Source organism: Sceloporus occidentalis, unplaced genomic scaffold, assembly GCF_023333645.1.
Source record: "Sceloporus occidentalis isolate IW3139 unplaced genomic scaffold, rSceOcc1.0.p SCAF_49, whole genome shotgun sequence".
NCBI classification, from domain to species: Eukaryota; Metazoa; Chordata; class Lepidosauria; order Squamata; family Phrynosomatidae; genus Sceloporus; species Sceloporus occidentalis.
In genome coordinates, this window is record NW_028317029.1 from 4,094,007 (window position 1) to 4,121,474 (window position 27,468).

Below are 27,468 nucleotides of genomic sequence, written 5' to 3' on the forward strand. Positions count from 1 at the left end.
GTTAGGAATTTTTATGTGGAACAGGCCTGATTTTTGCACACTTTCCCCCTATTTTGCTTTTGCTTGCAGTGGGCCTCTGTTACAGGGTCACCGTACCCTGTTACAGGGTCACCGTACCCAAGGCTGGGTACCCCTGTTTGAGGGCTGAGGAATCACCAGTCAGTCCCTCATACGGATAGCACTCAGCTATCCACGGATCATCCAGACCACCATTCGTAGTAAACCAAGAAGAACTCTCTTTATTACAAACACACAGAACTTTATACAATCTCAATGCAATGTGTACCGAACCCAACCCCCAATCCCATCAGCCACATCCCATCACAAATCCCATCAGTATACAGGGATGTATCAGGTGAGGGGATTACAGAATACAATGGGTTCCCCCACCTGTGTTATCCCCCCTGTAGTGCGGGTGCCGTCTGGGCAGACAGGGCTGTGCTGGCTGATTAAGAGCCCCAGCCAGATTATAGGATCGTCTCTTTGAAGGCTGGGGCTGAATCCACATCAGTCTCTGGGCCGGTTACACAATAAACACAACATAAAACATTACCGGGTCACGGTATACAGAACCGGACACAAAAGTGCTCCGTGACCCGGCTAAACTTCATATGACCTATGAGCCAGCTAGCCTGGCCCTGTCACAGCCTCATGGGACAGTTAGCGAGATCAGAGGCACTGACCAGCACTCTAAGCTGTGACTATGATCAGTCATGTACTTTGGGATCAGTCGTCAATCTTGTGATGCTATTTATGTCTGTACCTTCTGTAGACACCATACATATATAAATATACATACATACATATACATAAGTTCCCCCTATATCTTGAGATTAAGTCCAAGTAGGGGGCCGTAATTTGGTGCCCATCCTATCCGTGCTAGTTTTGTTTTACAGTTCTTTCCTTGTGTTCAGTAATATTTGCACGTAATATGCTTAGAGGTCTCTATTTATTGCTTCACGGAACGACTGTAACCGCTTTCCACACCATCGAGGACATTCAATTGTTTTTTTTTTTTCCCCCGTTAGGGTGAGATCCGCAATGTTCATTTATCGATAGTAAGGGGGGTGGTGAGCACGAAAGGAGGGCTGCATAGATTTAAATGCAATGGACTATTAACTATATATATATATATATATATATATATATATATATATATATATATATATATATATATATATATATATATAAAGGAAGCCAGTGACCCATTGCACTGTAACAGATAGATAACCGCAGCTTGTTATATCGTTTTTATCAGCTGATTTTATAAGTTTGCGTTTTCAGATTTTATTCACTGCATTATCGTAAGGCTGTGCAGAGTTTGCTGCTGGCTTTGTAACCCTTGCTGTAAATTACTCATCCACCCGCCTCTAATACTCACTAGGATCACTTGGCAGCCTGGCAAGGGTTCAGCGGAAGAAGCGAACGTGCGAGTACAGGACTGAACTCAATAATATTTGAAGATAACGAGCCTCTTTAGAGTAGTTATCATAAACATTATCTGACTAGGTGTATGCTGGCTGCTATATTACATTGTTATTTCATATTGCTGCATACTGCGTGAACGATATAAAAAACAAAAACAAAAAAAAACCCAAAACTTACCACTGATCGTAACCTGGCTTCAGATTAAACATTTCACGGTGGAATCAGAAACTAAATGATCACTAAGAAAACCAAAATTGGATTCAATGACCAATTCACTTGAGCTGCATTTGTACCTTTAATGGTACTAAGAGGTAAACCGGAATATTTAAACAAACTCCATAAGATTTAAACAGAGTTTCTGTAAGTCATATTGTAATGTTATATACTACTTGTTATGTAAAACAATAAATAATAATAAGAGTTAAAATACTTAATTTCTAGGAAGTCCTGTATGTGGAATCAGGAAGGTGGTAGAAAGAAGTATGATTGCTGGCCCTCATATCAAACACAAATGATTGCCCCCTGTATTCATAATTCTTATTCTGTCCTCCAAAGATAGCTCAAGTCTCCTGCAGCTGTTGACTAGATACCAGGGTTTAGATATCCACTCACTGATGCAATCTACGCATGGATTTCATGCAAGCGCTATTGATTTCATCATTTATTACCCGGCGTCCAGGTCACAGTGTGTGTGGCCATAACCACTCCGGACCCCATTGAGGTCTATCCTGGGCTGTGTGTGGTTAGCCACGCTCTTTAATTGCAGCAAAGAGAAATAGGTGAGGGCCGTCCTCACCTATTCCTATCATATTGTTATGTCACATACTACTTATGTCCTGTACAGCGCTATGGAATATGATGGCGCTATGCAAAACAATAATAATACCACCACCACCTGGGGACAAGCCATGTGGACTTGGAGAAGGGCTTTAAAAAAAAAAATAATAAAAAAAAAAAGTATGTATGTGTGTATATATATATTTATTTGTATGTTAAAGACAGAACAGAGCCCCGTAAGAAAATCTGCCCCTCAATTTGTTGTGAGAATGATCCAAATAATTTTCTTCTGAGAATGATGCAAATAAATGTAAAAAAAGGCATAAAAAGGAAACAATCATGTTACCCTAGGCACCCTAATGATTTATGTAGAATTGCAAGTAACACATGCAAACTTTTTAGTGATCAAAAAAATAATCCATAATCCCTCCAATAATCAATTTAATTCCCTCGATTGATATAGATTGCTCACATCTCAAATTACTATGTCATGTTTCTTAAGCACACCGTTTTTTCAGCTTTTTGAATAATACTTCAATAATGAGAATGCAGAAGCCGAAAGAACTGTCCAATATATCTTTATTGTTAAACAACTTTTTTTTGGAAATAGTAATTGGAGCTTTAACGTACAACAAAAAAAAACAGAGCAAATAATTGTAAACCGAACAGCGCCTAAACGAAAATAGTTGTCAGCTTTCCCCTGCTAGCAAAATCAAAGCATTCTGTCCAGTAGTAATTATATACAGTTTCATAAACAGTTTATCTTGTAGAAATAAAAAGTTTCCACTTGACTTTTTAAACGGCAAAAATAGTGATTTAGGAGACGGGTGAACAAAAAGGTAAAATCCCAGCCATTGTTGGGGTATAGATGGTCTAGCATTATCCATTATCCTGCCGTGCAAGGCCTGGGGCTAGCAAAATCACCATCCCAAAATTAAATTAGACTACGATCCTAAACACTGCAACATTGTTATACGTATCATGATCCCGGTAACTTCCCTTTTTAGCTACGGCCCACAGCGTAAGCCATTCGCTTGAATACAAACATTCTTCACCTGGATAGATGAAAATGTTATTGGAGTCATTTGAAGCGCTATAACTCGCATTGGCAAAAAAATCTCAAACCTTTATGACTTATCAATAGCTTTACTTAATACCATCGAACAGAATAAACAGCCGTCGTCCCGCTGCCAGTGTTGGACCGGTGGAATAGAGCAGGCAGCGGCGGTGTGATATGTATTGGGAGCGAGTTATTAACAGGCGTCTGCGCACACCAAGCTAGATCAAGACAATGTTAGGGCCAAGCTTCAAAGTATGAAGTGTGAAGCATGGCAGCAAAGAGCTCTTATCCTAGCGGTATAAATGCAACTTAAGAAGCTCAGCTGGCTTTGGGGTTTATTCACTAAAGAAAGAGGAGGCAGACGATGATGTGATTTCAGCTCGCTTATTTCACTATTCATTAGAAAAATGGACAACACAGGCGAGTTTCTCAATGAGCGAGCAGGCCTTGAAGAAATCGGAGAGATATAACTACACATTACTCAGGGCCAGCCAAGCTTCCGCAGCAGAAGCTCATTGGGGTGAGACGTTCATAACACAGAATAAGCAAAGGAGCGGAAACACAACTCTTCTGCAAACTCTCCTTTTAGTGAGAGGACGCTCAGGGTTTTGTCCTGTAAATTGTGTTTGCTTAATAACGCCCTTTGAAACAATGATTCTATGTAACAGTATAGTCTCAATTGGAGAATATATATATATATGTGTATAAATATATATTAGAAAACTCACATCTCTATTTATGGCCGATACACCACATAATCCAAGTGTGTGAAGCACACGAAAAGGTCTTGGTTTAATAATATCTATAGTACGTTTTCCAATCTTTTTGCTATATACCATCGTCAACGGGGCGGTATGCTTTCACGTGTAAGATAATACATCTTTATATAGGTGATTAGACAATACAGAACGAGTAATTAGATGAACAGACCAAATCCCTTCTTCAGGATATCCATAATGATCAGATCATGGAGCCCCTCATACATCAGAATTTTTAAATTACCGCCATAGAATATAGCAACGGCTGTCTACTAACTGGTATAAAGCAGTAGTAAAAAGACTAAGATGTCAATTTAACAAAAATACGAACTCTGTAGACTAAGCTTTTAATGAAGCAAAAAACAAAATGTTGGTGCTATGACAAACAACCAGTCATCTATGTGAGGTAGTAGGAGGCTGCACATACTTTGGGACTTGGGTTTGCTTTCTACATTTAGCTAGAATTATCTAGGTCTTTTTTGTTATTGCTACGACATTGAACCTAACAATTGGACTTCCTGTCTCTGATGCTATTCGTAGAGAAACTGGTTCACGTGATCAAGATGATCCGCGTATCCTAGGTCAGTTTTCCTTATGAATGAGGGCTAGACTAATACAGGGAGGTCGACAATGGAAACATCTGTGATAAACACGAAATTATAAACAAATCCTATATTAAACAAAATAATGTACATTTCCACTTCCTAACAGTCTACTAAACATTCCAAATTCCAAACAGGTCGAAGGTATCCCAGCTCTAGGCTTTTACCTCAGACACGTTCTTACAAAAAGCGTGAAAGCCTGCAATAGCAAATGCCTACTTTTCCCCCACAAAAATATCAACAACGATGCAGAAAAATGAGCGACACATCGCTGTTACAAACATAAATCGGGACATATAGAACGCTAAAGCTGAAATTCTTTTAACGTCTTGGTTAACGCTTAACCTCCACAGTAAGATGGGTACAAGTGCTTTGGCAAGGTAGGGCACGTTCCATCAGTCCCGCAAAGGCCTACTTTCTATGTTGGTTGTTCAGCATTACGTAAAACAAACGCGACATCCTCACATAGCTTCGAATTCATCGATACGCTGCTTTGTATTGCCTTGTCTTATCTGGCGCAGCGTCTTGTACTTGTCTCTGCCCGCTTTTACATTCTCCGCGTGGAGGACATCGTTCTGGGTCTTCTTGGTTTCATCTCTAGCCTGAGCAAGCTCGGAACTCAGAGCCTGAAGAACAAACAGCAGTTAGCATGACAATAATAAAGGCAGCAGCAACCAGAGCAAATCATTTAGGCTACGATTTAGAGGAAGAGACCATTTTATAGGTCGTCACACATACAACAATTAAACCAATATGATAGTCAAGCACATTTGTGATTAATAAACAATGCACCGGAATCACTTCTGTATAACAGCCAGTGCCAACGTTTAAAGGTTTATTTTTAATATAAATCATCACATTGCTGTACCAAGAACCATTTGCAATATTCCCCAGTAAGGGGGGTAATTTCCATTTAAAGTACGAACTGTACATTTTCACAAACTAATAAAAAAGTGGTAAACGGAAAGGGACTCTGGCTCGGTGGGAATTCTCCTGGACCACACTGTTTACCTGGAGCTGTTTCTTCACACGCTCGTTCTTCTGAGTCTCCGTTAGTCTCTCTTCCTCGCTCCTGTGGTTCATCACCCCCTCGGATGACAGCTCGGCGCTGGCTTCAGCACTGTTCTCATCCTGCTCGTCGTGCTCGTGGTCATTCTCGGCAGGAGCCGCCGGAGGTGGTGGCGGCGGAAGAGGCGGTAGCGGTGGAGCAGACATTACCGTTTTCAGTTCTTCCTTAGTCTTTTCCAGATCATCCTGGGCAGCAAAGGCCTGAAAAAAAGGAAAGAACTTGCCGCATTATACGAGAACATTGAATTTAGCACCTATTGTAGATAAAGATATAATTTATATGCTAAATTATATTTGTGTTATTTTATCTTGCCAAGACAATTTAAATGATTTTGATGCAATTCTGGGTACTTACGCAAATTGTACTTAAAACACTTTTTTGTTGCGTGATTTAGCAGCCAAGCTAAAGGCAAGTCTGGAAAACTATTTTGTGTGTACAATTTGCAATAGCCACGAGAGTGCAGGGGTTATACTTTTTGGTAGCTGATCACAGAGTGACCAGAAGTGTTAAGTATATTTTTAGGAAATCTTTTTTAGCTGCTTACTATTTTATACATTTGTGTTGATGCCCTGAAGAGCCACAAGTTCTCACAGGTTATCTTTCAGGGTTACACTTAAACAAGTGTTTGGTATCTAATTTCTTGCACAGTTTATTGCACCTTCCATAAAAATTCCTGCATGCAAGTGACATGCATTAACTCTGTCTACAGGGTGCCTGAAATTAACACTTAATGTACTGTGCTCTGCCCCAACACCAAAACACAAAAGCTTTTGGCTTCCAAAGCAATTATTTTTTCTGAATTGCTTCATACTTTGCTTGCCGCTGTACTGTAAGTTTTCTTTTTGATAAATGAAGCTGTGCGATTTGTGCTTCTGGGAAAATAAATTTGAATAGCACAGCTGGTGAAATTTATCAACTCCAACCACAGTGCATTAAATTATATTTGGGGAAAAAAGAAAGTCGTGACTGTTTCAGCGACTAGGGGCTGTAAGTCTTCAAAGTAACAATTTTTTTTTTTTTAAATCCATTCTTGTAAATTAGCGCCTGCTGGAGGCGACATACGCAGTATGATGGCTGTGTTCTCATTCTGAAATAAAGATTTTTACTGTATTCAGTAACTGATACGCTTAAATATGTAAATGTTTAAGTAAGATGACTGGTCCAGAGTGCCCATGATCACACCAGCAGAGACTGGCCAATCCGGCCCCCACGGAAGCCACATTTATCCCATCTAAAAAGTTACACAAGCGGGAATTACTTTTTGCTGCCACTCGGTGGCTTCCTCTTCTTTCTTCTTCTTTGCTTCTTCCAATAAAGCAATCTTGGCAGTAAATTCTGCAAGTTCAGCCGCCTATAATGCAGTCATACAATACAAAATACATGAGCCAAAACATGATGTCAAACTAATCAGAAGATACATAAATCTTTCTCCTGAAGCCAGATTTTGGATATTACAATCTTCAACTGGGAAATGTTTATACATAAATGTGTGTAAGAATCACCGCTGCGCTGCCTGATTCCATAGTATAGCCAAAACATCAAGCGCAGACAAATGCCAAGTCTGTCCTATGGATTGGCTGAGCCTAAAATTAATCTATAACAATCATAACTTCCTTTGAACAAGCAATTTAAATTTAAGGGCATTTTAATTAACAAGGTACCCCACGTGCCACGTAACCGATGGAATAAATACATGTTCCTTACCAGACGACTCGGCATAGAATTCTGCACTGTACTATGACATTTCACACAAGTACTTAAAAGTAAAAAGAAATTAAAAACGGTACAGGACTGTCAATGTTCCATTGGCACTTATCGTAAGTAATTTGTTTTTCCAAGATAAGATTTGGATAATCGCTTTGACATGCAGTCCCTCACCAACTGCTCTTGGTTTTTCATCTGATCGGCAGCTTGCTGTGCCAGGGCTGCTTTAGCTTCCTCTGCCGACCGCCTTTCTTTCTCCAGACGCTCGGCCTCCTCTTTGGCTTTTTTCCTCTCTTGCTCCAACTCTAAAGCTTTTCTAGTTTGTTCTTCCAGTTCTGTAATTCATAAGAGAAGTGAAAGGGAATCACGGACTTCAATTAGCAGATGATCTGTTTGGTTAAATGAGAAAATCTATCACACCGCTTTAATAGTAGTTTTAAAAAAAAACCACCGTTCTGCTTTCAGGTAACGTAAATTTCTGACTACTACATTTGCGATGTGTATGTGTTCCGCTTACCTAAAGGGGGAGTTTCTGCTTGAGCGTACAATATAGTGCTGTATGCAGTAATGCAGGGTCAGCATTATTTTTGTTTCAACTGAACACATAATATGCAAAGACTAGAACTGATTAAAGAGAAAATGTATTTATAACCGGATACTACTACTAATAAAACCTAGTGAGAATCCACCTTTAAAGGTCCACTTCAGGGAAGCAGCAGTCGGTCTCCTAACGAAGCACAACTAGCATTATCTGATCTCCCCTTTCCCCACATCAGCCTTACAAAGGCCGCCTGAATCAGAGCAAACCTAAAACGGGGAGGAATATTCATGCCCACCCTTAATGCAGCACAAATAATATATTTCATAGAAAAAGAAAATCTCCTTTACAAAAGCGATTATTGCAGCATGACACAGGCAATATTTCCAAAACACTGCATTTAATAAATGAGCCCACAAGTTTTTTATTTATATATATATATATATATATATATATATATATATATATATATATATATATATATACACACACACATACATATATACACATATATATATATATATACATACACACACACACTTTTTAAAAAGGGACCATTGCAGGTGACCATTTCCCTGTAAAGTGTATGAGTCACGGATTTTACGGCATGTTAAAGCAAGCATTGTTATATGTATTGAAGTTGGAAAATGAGCCTTCTGTCCCATTTAACCCCTTCCCTTGGGTGCTAAGTGGCCCTAAGTGGTCAGTGTGGGCTCAGCAACTATAGAGATCAAAGGGAGCAGCATCAGCCAATCACACAATGTATGCAACATTTTCTGCACATCGAATGAGTGCATTTTCTAACAGATTTAATACGGTATATATTTAAATATTTTTCTTGCCACCAAAATGAGTAACTATAATTCAATAAAGAAAATACATACATAAACAATAAAAGAAAGTAATAAAAGACAGAAGAAAATGCAGAAAATTACCATTTCCAAAGTCCGGTGGCATAGAACAATCCGAAGCGATATTACGCCTGTGGTTTGTATAATGAGTATTTATGAGCAGTCATGTCAAGGCTATTTCAGAGCCCTGGGACATAATCAGCTTGTCAAACTAAATCTGACCAGACAACATGTGAGCCAGATGAAAATATTAGTGTGCTCCCTCCTTTACAGTAATGAAAAGTGTGTCAATTCCAAGCGTGTGCAGTTATAACAAATCATGGTTTTGTCTCTCTTGATTTCTTCAAAAATATTTTTTATATGTAAGAAAAGGAAGTGGGCAGATCACCCGACTCATTAATTCTGCCCATTGCAAAAGCACACATCCAACACGGTTTATTTTGGTGCTTAGCTAAGGGTCGATGAGCTGATGCCTGGCAGCAGGGGGAGGAGCGCAGGCTCAGAATTAAGTGCTTCCTCCTTTATTACTGGGTCTTCTCAGATGGGCCCAGATACTTATGTTTCAAGAGGGTTGTAAGCTCAGATCATGCATCGGTCCTAAAAAAAAAACCGGACCAGGGTGTCCCTCGGTCCCAGCTCTTCTAGTGAACGATTACATTAGTAGCAGTGAAAAAGTAAAATGGAATGTAGGCGATACAGTAGATGTTTCCGTTTACAGTTTAATATACTTACTAAAAGCTTTAATTTACACAGATTACCATTAATTATGTTTTATGTAGAGCGTGGAAGTGGCATGGATTATTCTTTCCCATTAGGTTATCCCTCCGCTGATATCGATTTGGTTCTAGCATGCTTAGATGAGAGTATATATGGAGATGGAAAACACTCTTAAGACAAGGAAGCATATCCCCTTAACCCCTTGATGACAATTGCCGGTCCAGGCACATAACGGAAAAACATGTCGTTAACAACAAATGACGTGCCAGGACCGTCATTTGTTAAAACGGGAAAAAAAAAACTAGAAAAAAAAGATCCATGATCGATTTTTTTACTCAAACGGCGTTGCTGTAATGCCTCGACCTCGAGGCATTCAGCAACTCCATGATCGGAATCAGGGGCCATGTCTGGCCCCTCCCCGGGGCGTCAACATCCGCCATACAATGTATGGCGGCGGACGCCTGTTTTAAAAGCGTTTAAACTTAAGTGGTGTCGCTGGAATGCCTCGATCAGGAGGCATCCAGCGACACCAAACACTTACCTCTTGATGGACTGTGACCGCTCCGGAGAGCGGTCACAGCCGCAGCTGCAGGTGATCTTTGCCATCAGCGAAAAATAATAAAGACGAAAAAGTTCGCTAGACGGTCTCCTGACCCTCTAGAGAACTCTGGCTCCACTTGCAGGTTGAATACAGGTACTGCATTCAACCATGCAAGTCAATGGAGCCCAGCTTTCTAATCACAGTGTGATTAGAAAAAAATAAATTAAAAATAAAATAAAATTAATAATCATTAGAAAAAAAAATAGTAAAAAACCAGTAAAATGTAAAAATAATTTCCCTCTGATGTCACTATCAGGGGAACCTTCAAGTTGAAAAAAAATGTTAAAAATGTTTTAAAAAAAGGCAAAAAAAAATTAAAATATATATATAAAAATTTTTTGTGAGCAAGTCCTAAAATTAGCACATTAGCTTAAAACAATTCTCGCATGGAAAGTGTTAAAATACTGGCATATTAAATGCCCATGGGGTGTCTACTTTTAAAAAATGTATGATTTGATGGGGTAAATTGAATTGGCCGGATTCAACAAGGTCCCAATTAACACGGGGGAAAGGATGGCCACACATCTAATTTCCAATTAGAAAAATGCACACGTACCACATGTGGCCTTTTAGTTCCCCCCAAAAATGACAAACCCATGCATGTGGGGTATCACTGTACTCAGGAGATGTTGCTGAACACATTGGGGTGTCGTGTGACAGCGGCATATACCAGGAGCTGTAAATTCATACATAAAGTAGGTGTGTGTGGGAAAAATACACACAAAAGAATACTACTGCAAACTTTGAAAAAATGCTGGTGGTAAAATGTGTGCATGCAAAGAGTTAAAATACCAGCATTTAAAATACCCTGGGGTGTCTAGTTTTCAAAAATATATGGTTTTGTTGGGCACACTGAAATGGCCCGGCTCAAAGATGTACCAAATAGGGGATGGGCAGTGGATCCCCAAATGCCAAAGTTCAACATTGAAAAATGTGCATGCCCCAAATGTGGCCCTTTTGCCCCCAAACAGCCAGGCAAAATCATTCATGTGGGGTATCACTATGCTCATGAGATGTTGCTGAACACATATTGGGGTGTTTTGTGATAGTGACATATACAAGAACTTTTTAATTCATACCTGAAGTAAAATGTGTGTGAAAAAACAAATGCAAAAAAATGACTACCACAAAGTTTGACAAAGACTGGTGGTAGATATGGTGCATGGAAAGAGTTAAAATACTAGCATTTGAAATACCCTGGGGTGTCTAGTTTTCAAAAATATATGGCTTTATTGGGCATACTGAAATGGCCCGGCTCAAAGATGTACCAAATAGGGCATGGGCAGTGGATCCCCAAATGCCAAAGTTCAACATTGAAAATGCGCATGCCCCAAATGTGGCCCTTTTGCCCCCAAACAGCCAGGCAAAATCATTCATGTGAGGTATCGCTGTACTCAGGAGATGTTGCTAAACACATATTGGGGTGTTTTATGATAGTGACATATACCAGAACCTGTTTATTCATACCTAAAATAAAATGTGTGTGAAAAAACAAATGCAAAAAAAATTACTACCATAAAGTTTGACAAAGGCTGATGGTAGAATAAGTGCTTGGAAAGGGTTAAAATACTATCACTTGGAATACCCTGGGCTGTCTAGTTTTCAAAAATATATGACTTGATGGGGTAAATTGCATTGGCCGGCTTCAAAGATACCCGAAATGGCACATGGGGGGAAGAATTACCAGATTTGGAAAAAATATAATGTGTAGAAAAAAAGCAAAAAAACAAAAACATTGGGTATTTCTAAACTCAGGACAAATAGTAGAATCTATTTAGCAGGTTTTTTCATTACCTTTTATAGATGAGTAAAAGATTTTTCAACTAAAAGTTAGAAACAGTCATTTTTTTCTAAATTTTTCACCATATTTTATACTTTTTTTAATAGTAAATAATATGATACAATCAAAACAATGTCATCTAAAGAAAGCCCTTCTTGTCCTGAAAAAAACAATATCTAATGTGTGTGGGTTCAGTAAACGGGAAAGAAGAAAATTACAGCTAAACACGAGCAGCGCAGAAATTTTAAAACGGCCATTGTCACGAAGGGTACAAAAAGTAAAATCAGCCTTTGTCACGAAGGGGTTAAGGACAATGGGCGGTACCTAAACCCATTGAAAACAATGCATTTTGAGCCCGTACATGTACGGGCTGTCATTAAGGGGTTCAATTTTGCCTTAGAATTTCTCTAAGGTTAAAATGATCCCTAAAAGCGATGAAGGTGACCGGATTTGTGTCAACTAAAGTCCTGCAGAAACCGTTAGAATGCGTCCGGTGTAAAAACGCAGCTTCCCCTGTAAAGATATTAAAGCATCGGCCCAAACGCTACACTATAGGTGTTACCTTTCTGCGCCTTTAAAGTCTGTTCTTCGATTTGTCGCAGACGTTCAATTAGTTCGTCCTTTTCACGTTCTATTCGCTCTTTCTCCTTCTCGGCGATTTCCCTTTTTTTCTTTTCATTCTCCAGCTGCGCTCTAAATAAGGAAAGGGACATTTCAAACAGAAAATGGGGCAGCAGCTCAAAGGCAATTACAAATAATGATTCTTGCGAGGTCCAAACATTAATCCTGAAAGGAATTTTGGTTTGGTTTTTATTTTTTTCTAGCCAAGGTTTTCTCGAATATTACTTTTAGCGACACTCTTGAAGATATCAGTCCTTGAGACTTGCTATGGTAAAGAACACGGGGAAAATGAATGCTACGTGCGTAAGACATTTGTTCTCGGGGCTGAGACGCAAGTAATAACTCGTCCAATAAAAGTGATCTATTACCGCAGTGATGTAGACAAGAACAGAAAAAACATATGAAAGCGTCAGTGGGTATAGTCTGTACTATTCTTGTGCATTCGTATTTCGGGCAGAACATGAAATTGGTTGATGCCAGAGGAGGCCCCTGCAGGCGACCAATAGACTCACTCGCACGGCCCTTTACCTCCTGATGGTGCAACTTGGCCTGGGGAGACCATGGTCTCCCCGCTCCAAGAGTTAAAGGTCCGTACAAGCGACTTTTAAAGGTCCGTATGAACGCCCAATACTCTTGGAGCGGGGATACCAGTGGTCTCTCCCGGCCAAGTTGACCAGGATTTTAAACGTCTGAAGAGGAGGCCCCTACAGGCGACCAATAGAGTAGCCAATTTCTCTCCCGAGTACACCCTAGTATCAAAACACACATTTTATTAAACATAACTTTTTTTATTCCTGGAATTAACGGAGCAAACGGAGATTCCGCTCTGATTTATATGTCCAAACAGGGTTGTACTACCAACGGACAAGCCCAGGCCAGACGGGGCCACATCAGGAAGAAGAGACCTACACCGGGAACTTGGTCAAATCCAATAGTTGTTTTTTTAATAGTTTTAAACAATGAAGGTTAAGAAAGGGATATGAAAAATGACAAATACAAATATTTCCTAAATTTAAGCTCTATTGAAGTACTAGAACTTGTATATTCGAATTTAAACAAACTAATAATATATTTGCCAATTACGGTATTTCGTATGAATGTAAAAAAATGAGGAGGAAACGAAAATGAAGGAGAAAGTCAAAAATTTCAACTGATTTTTTTTCTTCTTTTAACCAACTCTCCCCTTCTCTCTCTTTTCCACGCTCTCCGAGTGTCTCCCTACCTTCTCTGACAACCGATTTAGTGTCTCTCTTGTTCTTCTGCAGGCTCTGTGCTGCTCCCGGCTCTCCTCTGCATTATCCTTGCCTCTTCCGTGTACACCTTCTCTCCAGTCGGAGGAACGGGGGAGAGGTTGTCCCTGTTGAGATTGTGCCCCGTTGCGGAAGTACTCCGAGAGGCCAGAATAATGCAGATCTCTGGGGAGAGGGGGTGCACGGAGGCTCCATGCAGGAAAGAGCTGGGAGAAGGAGAAAAAGAAGAGGAGCTGCAGAGAACGGGACAGAGAAGGTAAGACACGGAAACTGTTTGTTGGAAAAGGAAGGGAGACATTGAGTGAACAAGAGCGAAATTGGAACAAATTGTTTCTAATTCAAAAAAGCCCTTTGAATTTCGCCTGAACTGAAAAAGGGCAGGAAAGGAAATTTGTTGTCCAAAAACGAAACTAAATATTCATCTACAACATTTTTGGTCCATGTGCATGTTTGAAAAATACTATTTAAGGTGATTTATGGGGATAATAAGGAACATATACACACTTATAAAGATACACATATATACTATGTACCTCTCCAACTGCTTCTGATGCTTCTCTTCCCGGGCTTGAGCTTTCATTTGCTGAACTTCGATTGTATCCGGCTTCCTCCGCCGCATATACAGTTCATGGTTGCCCATGCACAGGGCCAGAATACGTTTATTAATCCGCAAACGTGGAGCGTAAAATACAAAGTCCTAAGGATGAATTAAAAAGTACCACAATTATCAACCATACACGGGGGGGGGGGGGGAGAATATAGCCTTATCACTAATATATCTATGCACTGTAGTTGCTCAAAGTGATAACTGGCAAAGTAATGAGAAACCTGTGAAACTTAATAGGCTTTAAAGTCAAGCCCAACATGAAACGCCACCCTATCCCTTGGGAAATATACCAAGAAGGTATAGCTGTAAGTGGAGAGAAAATCTGATATTTATGTCTAACCAACATAAAAGGAATAATTATATTGTAGGATATACCGTATTTTCCGGCGTATAAGACAACTTTTTAACCCGTGAAAATCTTCTCAAAAGTCGGGGGTCGTCTTATACGCTGGGTACTGAAACTTACCGAGCCAGAGAAGCCGCCTCCCCTGGGCCGGTCTTCAGGGCCACGCCGAGGTAGATGCAAGATCGTGATCTCCCCAACTAGTCCTGATCAGCGGGCGCCCGATGAGCAGGGCTGGTTGGGGAGATCACGACCTTCCTCTAACTAGCCCAGCATAAGGGAGCTCGAGGTCTGGCACTTCAGACTTCGGCTTCCGTGCTCCCTAATCAGTACGCGCCGGCTATTGATGCCGAGCGAGGTGATGCCGTCATGTCCCGACGCTCAGCATCAATTGCCAGCGCGTAGTGATGAGGGAGAAGTAAAGCAGAGGTCTGAAATGACAGACCTCACGCTCCCACAACTGGATGGAAGATAGAAGATGAGAAAGTTAAGAGATGGGGAGAAAGGGGTGTAAGTGCAGTGTATGTGTATGGTCAGATGTGTGTAAGAGCAGTGTAGGTATTTGTGTGTTTGTAATCTGGTGTGTGTATATGTAATAAATATATATATATATATATATATATATATATATATATATATATATATATATATATATATATATATATATATATATATGTGTGTGTAAAGGCAGGGGTGTGTGAGGGCAGTGTATGTCTATACATGTGTGTGGGGACAGGCATATGTTAGGGAGAGCTGACCCATCCAATCCAAGCAGGCTTTGTATACAACAACCAGCCAATCACCGGTAAGGTACATCGCTTGCCGTGATTGGCTGGTTGTGGTATACTGGGTAGAGGGGTAGTCTTACACGGCGAGTATAGCCCAAACTCTGTATTTTAACTGGAAAAGATGGGGGTCGTCTTATTCGCCCAGTCGTCTTATACACCGGAAAACACGGTATAAAAAATAGATTGTATATACAGAAAGTATAACCACAGAAACAGAGAGAAGTACCTAAGCATTCGCAATGTAATTTCACTTACCGGAGCCTTTTTATCAATGGGTTTGATGACAAACTTCTTGTCGTTAAATGAAATGTTTCTGATTTCACTCCAGGGGAAACCGATTTTAGGCGTTAACCTAAAGAGGGTTAAAGGAGAAAAAACAAAAAACAAAAAAAAAACATTATTGAATGTGCTACTGCAAGAGAAAAAAAAAGCAAATGCAGAAAATTCCATAACAACAGCTACACAAAATTCTAAACACATGCTAGCAAACAGCAATTTCATTTAGAAAGCCCCAGCTGGACAAAATGACAGACCTAACTCAGCAAAACTAATAATTTGAGTCATTTTATTCTAGCAGAAAACCCTTAGAAAAATGATCCACTGCATCAAGGATAACAACAAGCTCAAGTCCGGAAACAACTTCCGCTTGTCTGTAGAGGGAATATTTTTATTTTCTCTACATACGTAAGGTCGGGTGTAGTAATTCATTCACATGCCTACTGTATTTATTTACAAATTACATCGAGCAAGTCTTTAGCTAGTAGAAATTCCCTAGAACACTTTAATACTGTATATTTTTAAATAGCTATTTTACAGCAGAATAAATAGTCACAAAACACGTGATCAATATGATCATACAGCTTCATAATGTATGCAGAATATATAAAACAAAGCATTTACCCGTCACTTTATGAGCGGGCTTTACTGATCTTTCAACACACAACAAAGAGGTTTATGCATTTATCCAATAATATATTTCATTTTTAACCGTCTAGATATATTTCATTGGCATTCAAGAATTACATCTGCACATTATATATAAATCAACCACCAAAAATTGGGAAAGAAAAATATATAATTTTATATGCGTTCATATAAAAATGTGCATTACTTACTTGTCATCATGCTCATAAATATTGAGACCTAACGCATCAACGCCTAGCCAGAGCTCTGTTCCTTTCTTATTTTTTATTTCAAAATAGTTGACACCGTACATCTCCAGATCCTGGGCAATTTTCAAATATTCCATCATAGAATCCTCCCTGAGGATAATAAGATAAAGAGCACGGATTAGTAACACCGCTGATGCCTGACTGGTGGCACTCCAAGTGGTTCCACGGACATGGACTGTCCTGTCCTGTATACTGGTCAGTGATTTTTGCTCACGCGGTTACTGGGGGGGGGTCACTGGATATTTTGTTTATTAAGTTTGTGTATTTTTTCTATAAGGATCTCCAGCTGGGACAAACTCTCCAGCTACTTTTGATTTCTTTGTCTCCAAGTCAGCAGTACAGACTGAGATTGGAAAGTTAGCCGTCAATGGTGTGGGAAATTTATTTTATTGTAATCCATTATTTAGTGAATAATACCTTAAAAAATGCTTTACGTGTAGGGCTGCAACTAACGATTATTCGGATAAAAAAATACATTATTTTAAATTGAAGAAAAATTGCAATAAAAAACATACAATTTACACTTTCATCTCTTTATTGCAATGGCCTCTCTCTATTCACCTTCTTATTTTATTGACATAATAAAAGCTACAAGAACCCAAACACAGTGTTTCTCAAACTAGGTTTTAATACAAAGTTATTAGTAAATATTAATTCATATGTTAACTATTTTTCATATTTAATAAAAACTGAGAAAAAAAGCCTTCTTTACATTTTTTTTTATTTACCAAACTGCCCCCAGTTATGCACATCTGACCCCCAGCTTGCCACTCTGCCCCCATATATGCCTTATACCTCTTATATGCCAGATTCCGCTGTGCCCCCGATATGTCTTATACTCCTTATATGCCAGTGATATGCAACTGAGCCCTCTGATATACCTTTTACCCCCAGATTTGTTTTATGCCCCCCTGATATGCCTAATATCGATATGCCTTATACCCCCTATATGCCACTGTCTTGTCTTAGATGGGGGGCTGCTTTATGCCTCTCTCATGCATGTTAAAATCTCCACACTGTTTTAGCCGTAACATTGTAAGTTAAGTTTGAATCTGACCCCGAGGTACTTACATTTTTTTTTTTTCTAGAATTATAAGCGATTATATATCTATTTGCACACATTGCTTAAAGCATTTCGATTAACTGATGTTATAGGACTTTTCTTTTCATGTACAAGTTATCAGGTTTCTATGAATGCCCACACAACAGAGTGCATATACATACTAGGTCTTTGTGTCGTTCTGTGAAGTGCAGAGTAAAAAGTACCTTAGGGATACATATATATATATATATATACACACATACACACAACCGTTCAAAAGTTTAGACTCACTTTTTTATGGAAAACAAGGACATTTCTATCTGTGTAACCATAAGGGGTATAAGGGTTTTCTAATGATCAATTAACTGACCCACCTGATGGACAAAATTAGCTTTTCTTAAAAAAAAAACAAGCAAATTTTCCAAGTGACCTTTGAATGGTCTCTTCTATTTCTGATTTATTTAAAGAGTACCTTAGCATGCTTCTGTGTTCTTCATGCCAAGTCTGTATCCTTTCTTCCCACTGCTCCTTTGTCAGTTTGTGTTGTTCTAGAACACTAGAGAGAAGGACACAAATAAATTGATTGATTGTACAGGACTGTGAAAAATGAAAGGCTACAGGTTAGGGAACTTTACTTCCAGGTTTACAATGTATATTTGACTTCTTTGCAGTGCAAGTGGCAGATAAACTTCCATATTAGTATTTAACTGGCCCTTTGACAGAAGGGTGCTTTGAACAAGTGATCAGTATATTGCTGTTTTAGGTGAAGAAAAATTAAGAACCATTCTTCTCCAAGTATTTTCATGATATCCCGGCCATATCATGGCACTAAATAAAAAAACGGTAACCACCACTTGGTGCTTTATGAACTTACGAAGTTGCTTGGTTACTAAGGAGATAAGATTAATAATCAATATCAGCCCCCAGTATTTCAAGCATTACTTGCATTTGTTGACTTTGCAGGGAGTTTTAAGCACTGTACTTGATGGAGAATCTACTTAATATATATAATACTATAGGCACCGGATACACAAAAGTATAAAAAGAACCAGGACCCTGACAGACAAGTCTTCACCTCTCTCACCATGATGCCCCAGAGTCCCACTGTCATCAGCAAAGAACAAACCACCGGGAGCAGGCTCATCTCCGCGGAGCCATAGAATTCAAAATCTGATGTCCCGATTAGAATTGCTTCATTTATCATACATCAGCATTTATTCAAATAGCAATATAGCAGGGTGGCTCACCCCAAAGATAGAGGGACAGAAATACAACTCCTGATGTGTTCCTCGCAAAAATTAAGCAATAGGTATGGCGAGGAACGAGCCCGGCGTTGTATTTCCATCCCCCTATTTTAGGATTAAGCCTCCCTGCTGTATTGCAATAAATGCCTCCAGAGAGACCTGCCTACTTCACGTGTTTTGTTGACATCGACGAGCAGATAAACATCTCACAAACTGTATTCAAATCTGTGCTAGTTACTGCAAGCTACAGTGCAAACCATTAGAAAAAGTAAAGAAACAAACCACGTATTCTCTAACACGGATAGGACTTGGTCCCATTCTTGCTGTACCTCCCTATTCGCTTACCGCTGAGGAAGCAGCCTGTCGTTAGCAAGGTAGCCGGGTTTGTGGGCATCCTTGCTGTAGTCTCCGTACTTGGCTTGAACGGCATAGGAAGCCAGCAGGACGGCTGTCTCCGGGGGGCAATAGATTTCATCGTTTAATATCGCTTCTTTCACTTGCAGAAAGAAAAGTCTTTGGGTGATCTCCTGAATTAACTCTTCTGATACATCCTCAGGAAAAAACTTGGCTCGGAATTTAAACTGAAGGGGGTTTTCTTTCCTGACATCTTGCTGGGTTACCTAAAAAAAAAAAAAAAAAGGGACGGATGTTTTAGTTTAAAAACATTAATCCAAATATGTGCTGGGAGAGCTACTGGAGGCAGAGTTGTAATTTATAAATAAATCTGTTGTCCCAAAGCGTAGATCTCGATTTTGTGTCTGTGTCAATAAGAGAACACCGACTAAAGCCTTACAAGGCTGTTAGGTTAATTAGTTCTATCAATGCCAAGGTACCAAATAGCTCAGGAACAGAAAATTGCACACTCTGCTATATTGGAAATCTATAGAGTTGGGGGGGGGGGGGGCAGGATTTTGTGAACTTTTTTTGCCTCATGGAAACATGAAGTTGGCCTAATTATTGTCAATCTTTGGCTAGACTGAAATAAATATTGTGCGCACCTAATGGTCTCAAACTCCAGATGTAGAGGGCCACAAACACTCAGAATTCTGAATATCTTTGCAAATTTCCTGCCCTCTAGGCTTGGCTCTGTAGTTATATCTAGACTGTAAGCTCGTTTGAGCAGGGCCCTCCTCACCTGTTGCCTCTGTAAGTCAAATTGTTATGTTAAATACTACTTGTTGTGTCCTGTCCACCCACTGTACAGCGCTACAGAATTTGATGGTGCTATATAAAAGAATATCTACTGTACAAATAGATGTACAGATATAAGCATACAGTGACAAGGCATGCAGAACAATCTCCGAGATTGGTCTCTGCCAAGGCTGGGTATGGGGCTCATACTGAAGGGTCTCCTGATCTGGAGGGAGCCTGTGATTACAGACAGTTGCATCCACCAGGTGATCCAGAAGCAGCCCAGTGAAGTGAACCATATCCGGTAGCATCAATGTTCTCCTACACAATAGAATGTTCCTTTCATTCTCCTTACTGGAGGCTGAGGTAAGGCCTCCACATCAAGTGCTTTACCGCCTGGGGCATCACACTCCCAAACTAGAGGTTATTGAGGGGTGTACCCACTTGGTCTATCTGTATCTGCTTTATTTTCTGGATTACCAAAACAAAAAGTCCAATGAGATAAAAACAGCTTCAGCGTGTAAAGGGTGTGTAAGTCTGTGTATCATAAGGACTATACAACAAGTGTACAAAAAAAGTAATCCTGCATCACGTGAGGCAGTGAAAGCAGAGGCAGGAAACCAATAACACAGACGCCTTTACAAGTAATAGAAAGCTCTTAATCATAGGCTTGGGTCATTGTCTTGATTCCAGAGCTCCAAAAGGACATTACGGTGACTACATGGAGCTTGTTATTTTTCTTTAACTAGACAAGCCTACCTTACAAGTCAACATGGCAAGCTTGACTGAAGTATCATTCATGGATAGCTGTCAATCATTATTTGGAACTGACAGGGTTCATTCATTTATACAATAAGTGATTCACATACACAAGCGAGGCAAGCAGAGTTTAAGATCGAGGCGTTATGTAGTTGCTTTGCAGAATGTTTCCTAATGAAGCACACTGGAGACTGTAAGAGCTCCATTAAAAGAACGGCCAGGTTCTACTTCACCAGCGATGAAAGAAGGGGACTGGAAATAGTGCTTCTCGTAGAAAAGCTGTGTTGCACTTAAGCATTCTGGAATTCTACCGTTGGAGGAGGATAGGTTACACAGTTTTTTCAAATGTTTAGATGATTATTTGATCAATAAGATAAATGTATTCCTTTCAGACTCCAGAATATTTTATTTTTTTTTTTTTAATTAAAACGTACCCACAAGCTGCTGATCCAAAATCATAGCCAATACACCTGAAATGGAGACTAACGACAAAGACTCAACAGTTAAAATCAAACATATTAACAAAACAAAGGGAAACACACAGAACGACATAGTACCTTCTTATTCAGCTTCAGCCACGTGGAGTAACCCTTACTGTCCACATACTGAAGGCCAAAGAACCACACTTCACGAAGGCCGACTGTTTTCACCACCTGAGGATTGAGAGAATAAAAGTAGTACACAGAAGTACAGCGTGCACAGCACTGGCTCTGACTGCGCAAACCTTTCATTGTACATCATCGGGAAGTTGTTGTTGTTATACACTATGCAGAACACACAATTAACTCTTATTCCAGTGTCCATGAGAAACACTTACATTCATAGAAACAATATACAGACGCCAGGAGTCAGTTTCTATAGTTTCATTGATTTTTTTTTTATTTAATTAAGGCTAATTTTATCTAATAAGGCTGGTAAATCCAGTCAGTTACCTGATCGAAGAGTTGCTTGCCAGTAGTATTTGGCTGGATGGCAAATTCCAACTCTGCATCCATGGTGGTCACCCGTACATTGATCTACACAGAGAAGAAAACATGCAGAAAGGATGGATTATTATTATTTTTTTAATTCTATTCCATTTGTTTAATGGAAATCATTGTGACTGAACAAAAATGCAAAACCCATCAACTACACATACGCTCCAGCCATCATATGCATAGAAGAGCCGAGACTTACATTTAAATAAAAGTTCAACCCGTGTAGAAATTCACCTGTTTATGCATTTGTTGGCTTTTTCTGCCCCCGGGCTACTTGCATTGCAGGAGATGCACTCAGCCGAGTAGATCTGTTCCAGCCCATTTATACCGTATACTCTCTGCCCGTCGGCTCCAGCAACCGGCTTGCGCAAGATCTCCAGGGGTTCTAACAAGACTCCCTGCGCACATACCTAGAAAACGCTGGTGACTTGCACAGAACGCATATTAAAAATACCAACTAGGTACTTTAATACGTATTCTTCGGTGGTGGGGCTGTATGGGACATCATTCTGACCCTTCAAAAGAGAAACTCCATCCACTCAACACCTTTTTTTACATATAACAGATCCTTGTTTGTAGCCACAAAACACGGGGCGGTGTACAGCTTATCATTTGAAGCCACCGGATTATGGGGAAAAAGAAAACGGTCAGCGAGGCTCTAAGGTTAAGTTTAAAATAGTTATTTCCGTGTTTCCACCTAAGGTTTGCCGCTTTTGAACATGGATAATCAGCGTTTGGAAAAACTGGCTGTCATATCAAATCTGAGAGGCCTGCTGAAGACGGTCATGTTGCGAGACAGTCCGTCGCCAAAAGGAAATTGAAAAGCGGCACACAACGCTCAAACTTTATGCAAATGGAACTGCAGGGAAAAAAAAGAAAGCAGACTTTTGACGTCTCAGGATTTGCCTTAAGCACAGTTATTATAACAGAAAACAAACGACCAGCCGGAAATATATAAAGGGACAGTGGACAGCAGATGGGCCTAAAAAACATCTCCTTTCGGCTTCAGGCTCTCTCTTCTACATATATATCAGTCACATTTAACACCACAGCCGTTCAGTGGAGAAACTCAGACTCCTTTTTTCTTCAGTTTTATTGAAGGATCCATATTTACGTACATAGTACTTTAACGTGTACTCTTCTTTTGAGAAGCACCCAAACACACATTCTATACCGAGCGGCAACCTGTCCATTCACACCACCAGAAATTAGCACAAAAACGGTGATTAAATTCCTTGGTCATTACCATCACCTTTCTAACACCAAGAAGTCACACAAGTACAAAAACCACTTTGGCACTTGGCAATCGTGATTTGGGGGGTTGTTATATCTATTTTTTAGGTAATAAAATAAAAATATAATCAGTAAGTCTACATTATTACACCTGATTGCAGATACTCAACCCACGGCATCAGATATTAAGGCGTTATAACTAGAAACTGTGAACTTAATAAAAATGCTTGCGTTTGAAACAAACGCTGGCGGTCTACATCCCCATTCCCCTCGCACTCACACATATATGCATGATGTGTGTACTATTATATAATATATAATCATCGACAGTGCTATGACACGTAATGAATGGCAAACACCCGTTCCAAGTGCTTGATGAAGAAGGTATAATCTCTCATAAATATATATTATATATGTATTATTTTTACTTTGGCCGAGGAAGCTTTGTAAAGCATGTTGCTGCCATGGGCTGTACCCTGCAAACTGGGTCTAAAACTAATTTGAATGAATTTAGTTAGCTTGGAAACTACAGTTCCAAAATATAATAAATAAAAAAAGGCATTAATCACAGTACTATTATTAGCTGCAGCGCCGTCCTAAGAGGGATAACCCTTTAACTACTAGGAAGCCTCAACATTGTTAGAATTGCTTTCAACTGTGGGATTAATGTCAACAGCTACACACGACGGAATCGTTTAACAGTCAATGACTAAAGGCCATCTGTCAGCCGTCATCCACTCGGCCTGGCTATAGTCCCTCAGACGTCCGATGCTCCAGGTGGAAAAAACAATGGTGAGAAGATGCAAAGGAAAGTAAGAAAACGATAAAACAAATGAAAGTACGAGATAAAACCAGACACAGCTGTCCCCATCCCCAGTTCATTCATCATCTGAGCGGTCTGGCCAGGAATGCGAGCGAGAATGAATACTAAAACCTATTAAATTCCAAATACAGAAATACATATTAAAAAAAGGAGGAAACAAAAATCTATTTATCTGGAAGCAGAACTTGTCCATAATTTCCCAAGATACACAGATAACAAACAAGCGGAAGGCCTTTATTATTTCACATTCCCATAACCCTGTGCATTACCGGCGGTCAAACACAAACCGTAAAGGTTTTTAACGATTGCGTTCTGTCCGACGATTTAGATATTAACCCCTTAAGGACAATGGGCGGTCCCTAAACCCATTGAAAACAATGCATTTTGAGCCCGTACATGTACAGGCTTTGTCATTAAGGGGTTAAAGACACAATAAACATACTGCTAACAAGAGTCACGCTTTCTTTAGTGTAAAAAAACACTAGTATCTTTAACTTTATCATCCTAAAAAAATAAAAAATAAATGCAATTAAATATTCTGAATAACTATAATCACGACGAGGAAAAAATGCATTATTTATCGTCCAAAACATAGTGTCTTAGCCATTCTCAAAAGAACCGGATCAATGTTCTCATAATGTCTCCGTGTGAAGCTTAGAAATGTGTTAAATCGCTCCCATTCGGTTAGAATACGGCAGAGGAATATAAAATAGGAATACGTTTGGATTCTTCATTAGTTCCTTTCACAGTGAAGTCATTTACGGAAGCGAGATGAAGTGCGCACGAGGGAGATTCATAGTTTGCATGTTTAAAGAGCGTGTTTCAAGTAACCAAATGTAGTCAAACTAATTGTCTTAAGTCCCTGGCAGGATTGTCTCGTTAATATTGTATGAAGTGCTGCTTAAGGTTAGCCGCACAGTGGACAGAACACATATTAACCCATGTGCTTCGAAAATTATAGAGCCGAGTGGCGCTTATGTTTTGAATAATATATATTATATTACATATATCTTGTACTTCTGCCCATAACTTACTTAGATGCTGTGAGATTCGTATTGCTTTTGACTTGACAAAAGGAGGTTGATGCTTCTGAAAGCTTGTCCTTAAAATGTTAGTCCATTAATAAATGGTATTCTCCTATATTGCAATACTGAAAATGCTTTACGTGACCCCGCTGGACGCCTCACGGCACCTGCTTCACCGCGGCCCTGCAGGAAAGCACAGGGTGCCAGATTCCCGATGGCAGAAGATAAGCAGCGGCACTGCGGGTCTCCGCGAAGTGAAAGGGGAGTAGTTTCATTGTGTACGTGTGCATATGTATAGTGCTAGAGTCGGTATGTATACAGTAACGTGAGGGCCCTGTGAGTTTGCGTGTATATGTATAGTGTTGGAGTCAGTCTAGGAGTCTGAGCATACTGCGGTGTCAGTGTGTGTATAAGTATAGTGCCGGGGTCAGTCTGTGAGTGTACTGTAGTGTGGAATCAGTGTGTATGTATGTGCATATGTATAGTGTTTGTAGTGCCAGAGTCAGTATGTCTACTGTATTGTAGTGCCAGATTTATAGCATGTATGTGTGTATTTTATAAATTTATAGTGTTAACCAGCGTGTGCATGTGTATGAGAGTGTGATGTTGGGGTGTATGCTGTTGTGTATGATACAATATAGCATTAGCATGAGTGTATATGTCAGCATATAGTGTTAGCACGAGTGTATATGAGCGTATGATATTACAGGTACATAACCCAATCTATAATGGATGAAGCAGTCATCTACAGAGCAGATAAAAGCACTGGCGTTTTCAGTCATTGTTTTGTGCATGCGTGTTGGCAAATAAGAGGAAAGGTCTTGCCAGCCACTCGGTTTGGTTTCAGTGTGATTTAGATCCAGCTCTTATCTTTATTAGCTTTCGGATAAAAAGCAGTGCATGCTTCATAGGAAGCAACACAAAGCTGAGAAAACGATAATGTTATATGGGGGGCATAAGGCTTTTCTGGAGGCAGAGTGCCCCATGATATGCCTTTTAACCCTCTTTATGCCACCCTGACTCTAGAAATGCCTTTTAACCCCCTATATGCCACTCTGCCTCCAGAAATGCCTTATACCCCCTATATGCCACTCTGTCCCATGATATGCCTTTTAACCCCCTATATGCCAGAGTAGTATATAGGGGTATAAGGCATTTCTGGGGGCAGAGTGGCAAGCCTGGGGGCAGATGTGCATAACTGGGGGGGCCAGGTTGGCAAATAAAAGGAAATAAAAAAAATATATATATTTTTCTCAATCATAGCTTTTATTAAATATGAAAAATTAAATATTGAAATATGTAAATGTTTACACGAATTAAGAGAAATAAAAGTTTTACAAGAATATCGTGAAGATTGATGGGATCACTGTTTTCTTCCACTGAATAAAACTGAACTTTTTCATCTAAAAAGCTTCACAGTAGCAAATGTTTTGATTCCATTATGTGTAATGTATTTCATTTATTAGGGTCTTTTACCACTTTTGCTTCCTGGGATTTTAATACAAATAATGTGATAAAAAGAATGTTTTATAGTTATTTGTATGGCAAATAGTGTGACTCGAGATAAACGATATGGGGCTGCTCTCCAAATGTTTCCAGGGCTGCTTTTCATTCCCAGTCCGGCCCTGGGAGTGGGAACAGAAGCGCTCCACATGTTCTCTAGTTTGGAGGGCTGAGCTCAGCTTCCAGAATGCATTAATAAATCAGTAAAATGACTCAAGAAATCTCCCCTTCGATTAACCGCCCATTAAAAGAGAAAACTCAGACACATCTTATCTCCATTTCTAAATTATTCTAATTCTGCGATCAGTATTAATTTCTATTTGCCGCGTCTCCTCTGTAGAATCCTATTATCAAGCCAAGTAATTGTAACACGTCGGCTTTGCTCTTGTTTTAGCGGTTGGAGCACGAACTCCTTGTGATTCATCCGTAAAGTTAGCAAGAAAACCTGTTTACCGAGCAGCAATTTACAGCATAATGCTGCAGCAAAATAGGTGCGATTCATGAAAGCTGCTAAGAAAAAAAATAAACCATTCTCATCAGCCCCACAAACACCTCCAGCTCTGGCACTTTGACACCACCGAAAATCATAAAAGCATTGCCTTGATGACGCACACAAAAAGCCAGCATCTGTGTTCCTTCATTACCAGATAAAAATGACTTTGGAGCCAAACAATCAATTTTGGGATACAGGGGAAAGGAGGTTTCCAGGTAAGATACTTTAATAAGAATAAACGACCAATGAGAGATTTTTTGGAATGGCGGCTCCTTGACTTACAGGATTCATAAAGCTTCACTAACTTTCTTTACTTAAATATCAATATACCAGCCGACAGCGTGTCTCAGTCTCCATTAACTCTGTGGTGTTTTGAACAGGTAATGCAGATTTGCAAATGTGGCCGAAGTAACTTCATCCCGAAGTGTAGTAGCCATTTGCTTACTGTTACTATCGACGTGTGCAAGTATCTGTTTTGCCAACGACATCCGAAAGCAACATATTCACTGAATTACTGATGTGTTTCTTTTTAAGATCAAAGCGCAGACAGGAATACTCTTTCATTTTTCATC

The 27,468-nt window shown here is 39.7% G+C and overlaps 1 protein-coding gene across 2 annotated transcripts; it reads right to left on the reverse strand.

Moving 5' to 3' along the window:
• Positions 1-5,086: 5,086 nt before the first annotated feature.
• On the reverse strand, positions 5,087-27,467 carry LOC149288928 (radixin-like). Of its 2 annotated transcripts, XM_089491278.1 has the most exons (13): positions 27,453-27,467; positions 21,775-21,858; positions 21,400-21,495; positions 19,298-19,572; positions 18,181-18,264; positions 16,610-16,756; positions 15,750-15,846; positions 14,290-14,453; positions 12,448-12,578; positions 7,573-7,733; positions 6,953-7,045; positions 5,637-5,894; positions 5,087-5,251 (listed from the first exon to the last, which is right to left on the reverse strand). In XM_089491278.1, exons 1-13 carry the CDS (start codon positions 27,465-27,467, stop codon positions 5,087-5,089), a joined length of 1,770 nt encoding a protein of 589 aa, XP_089347404.1. The 2 variants fall into 2 exon arrangements, with proteins under 2 accessions (XP_089347404.1, XP_089347405.1); XM_089491279.1 differs by lacking the exons at positions 19,298-19,572; positions 21,400-21,495; positions 27,453-27,467 and having other exon boundaries at positions 21,775-21,833.
• Between the last annotated feature and the right edge of the window lies 1 nt (position 27,468).

Excerpts from the sequence above, each read along its gene's own strand:
- LOC149288928 (XM_089491278.1), bottom strand. Across the intron at positions 21,496-21,774 it reads GCAAGCAACTCTTCGATCAG|GTGGTGAAAACAGTCGGCCT; the intron begins GTAACTGACTGG and ends CTCAATCCTCAG. Across the intron at positions 19,573-21,399 it reads GGCTGAAGCTGAATAAGAAG|GTAACCCAGCAAGATGTCAG; the intron begins GTACTATGTCGT and ends TTTTTTTTTTAG.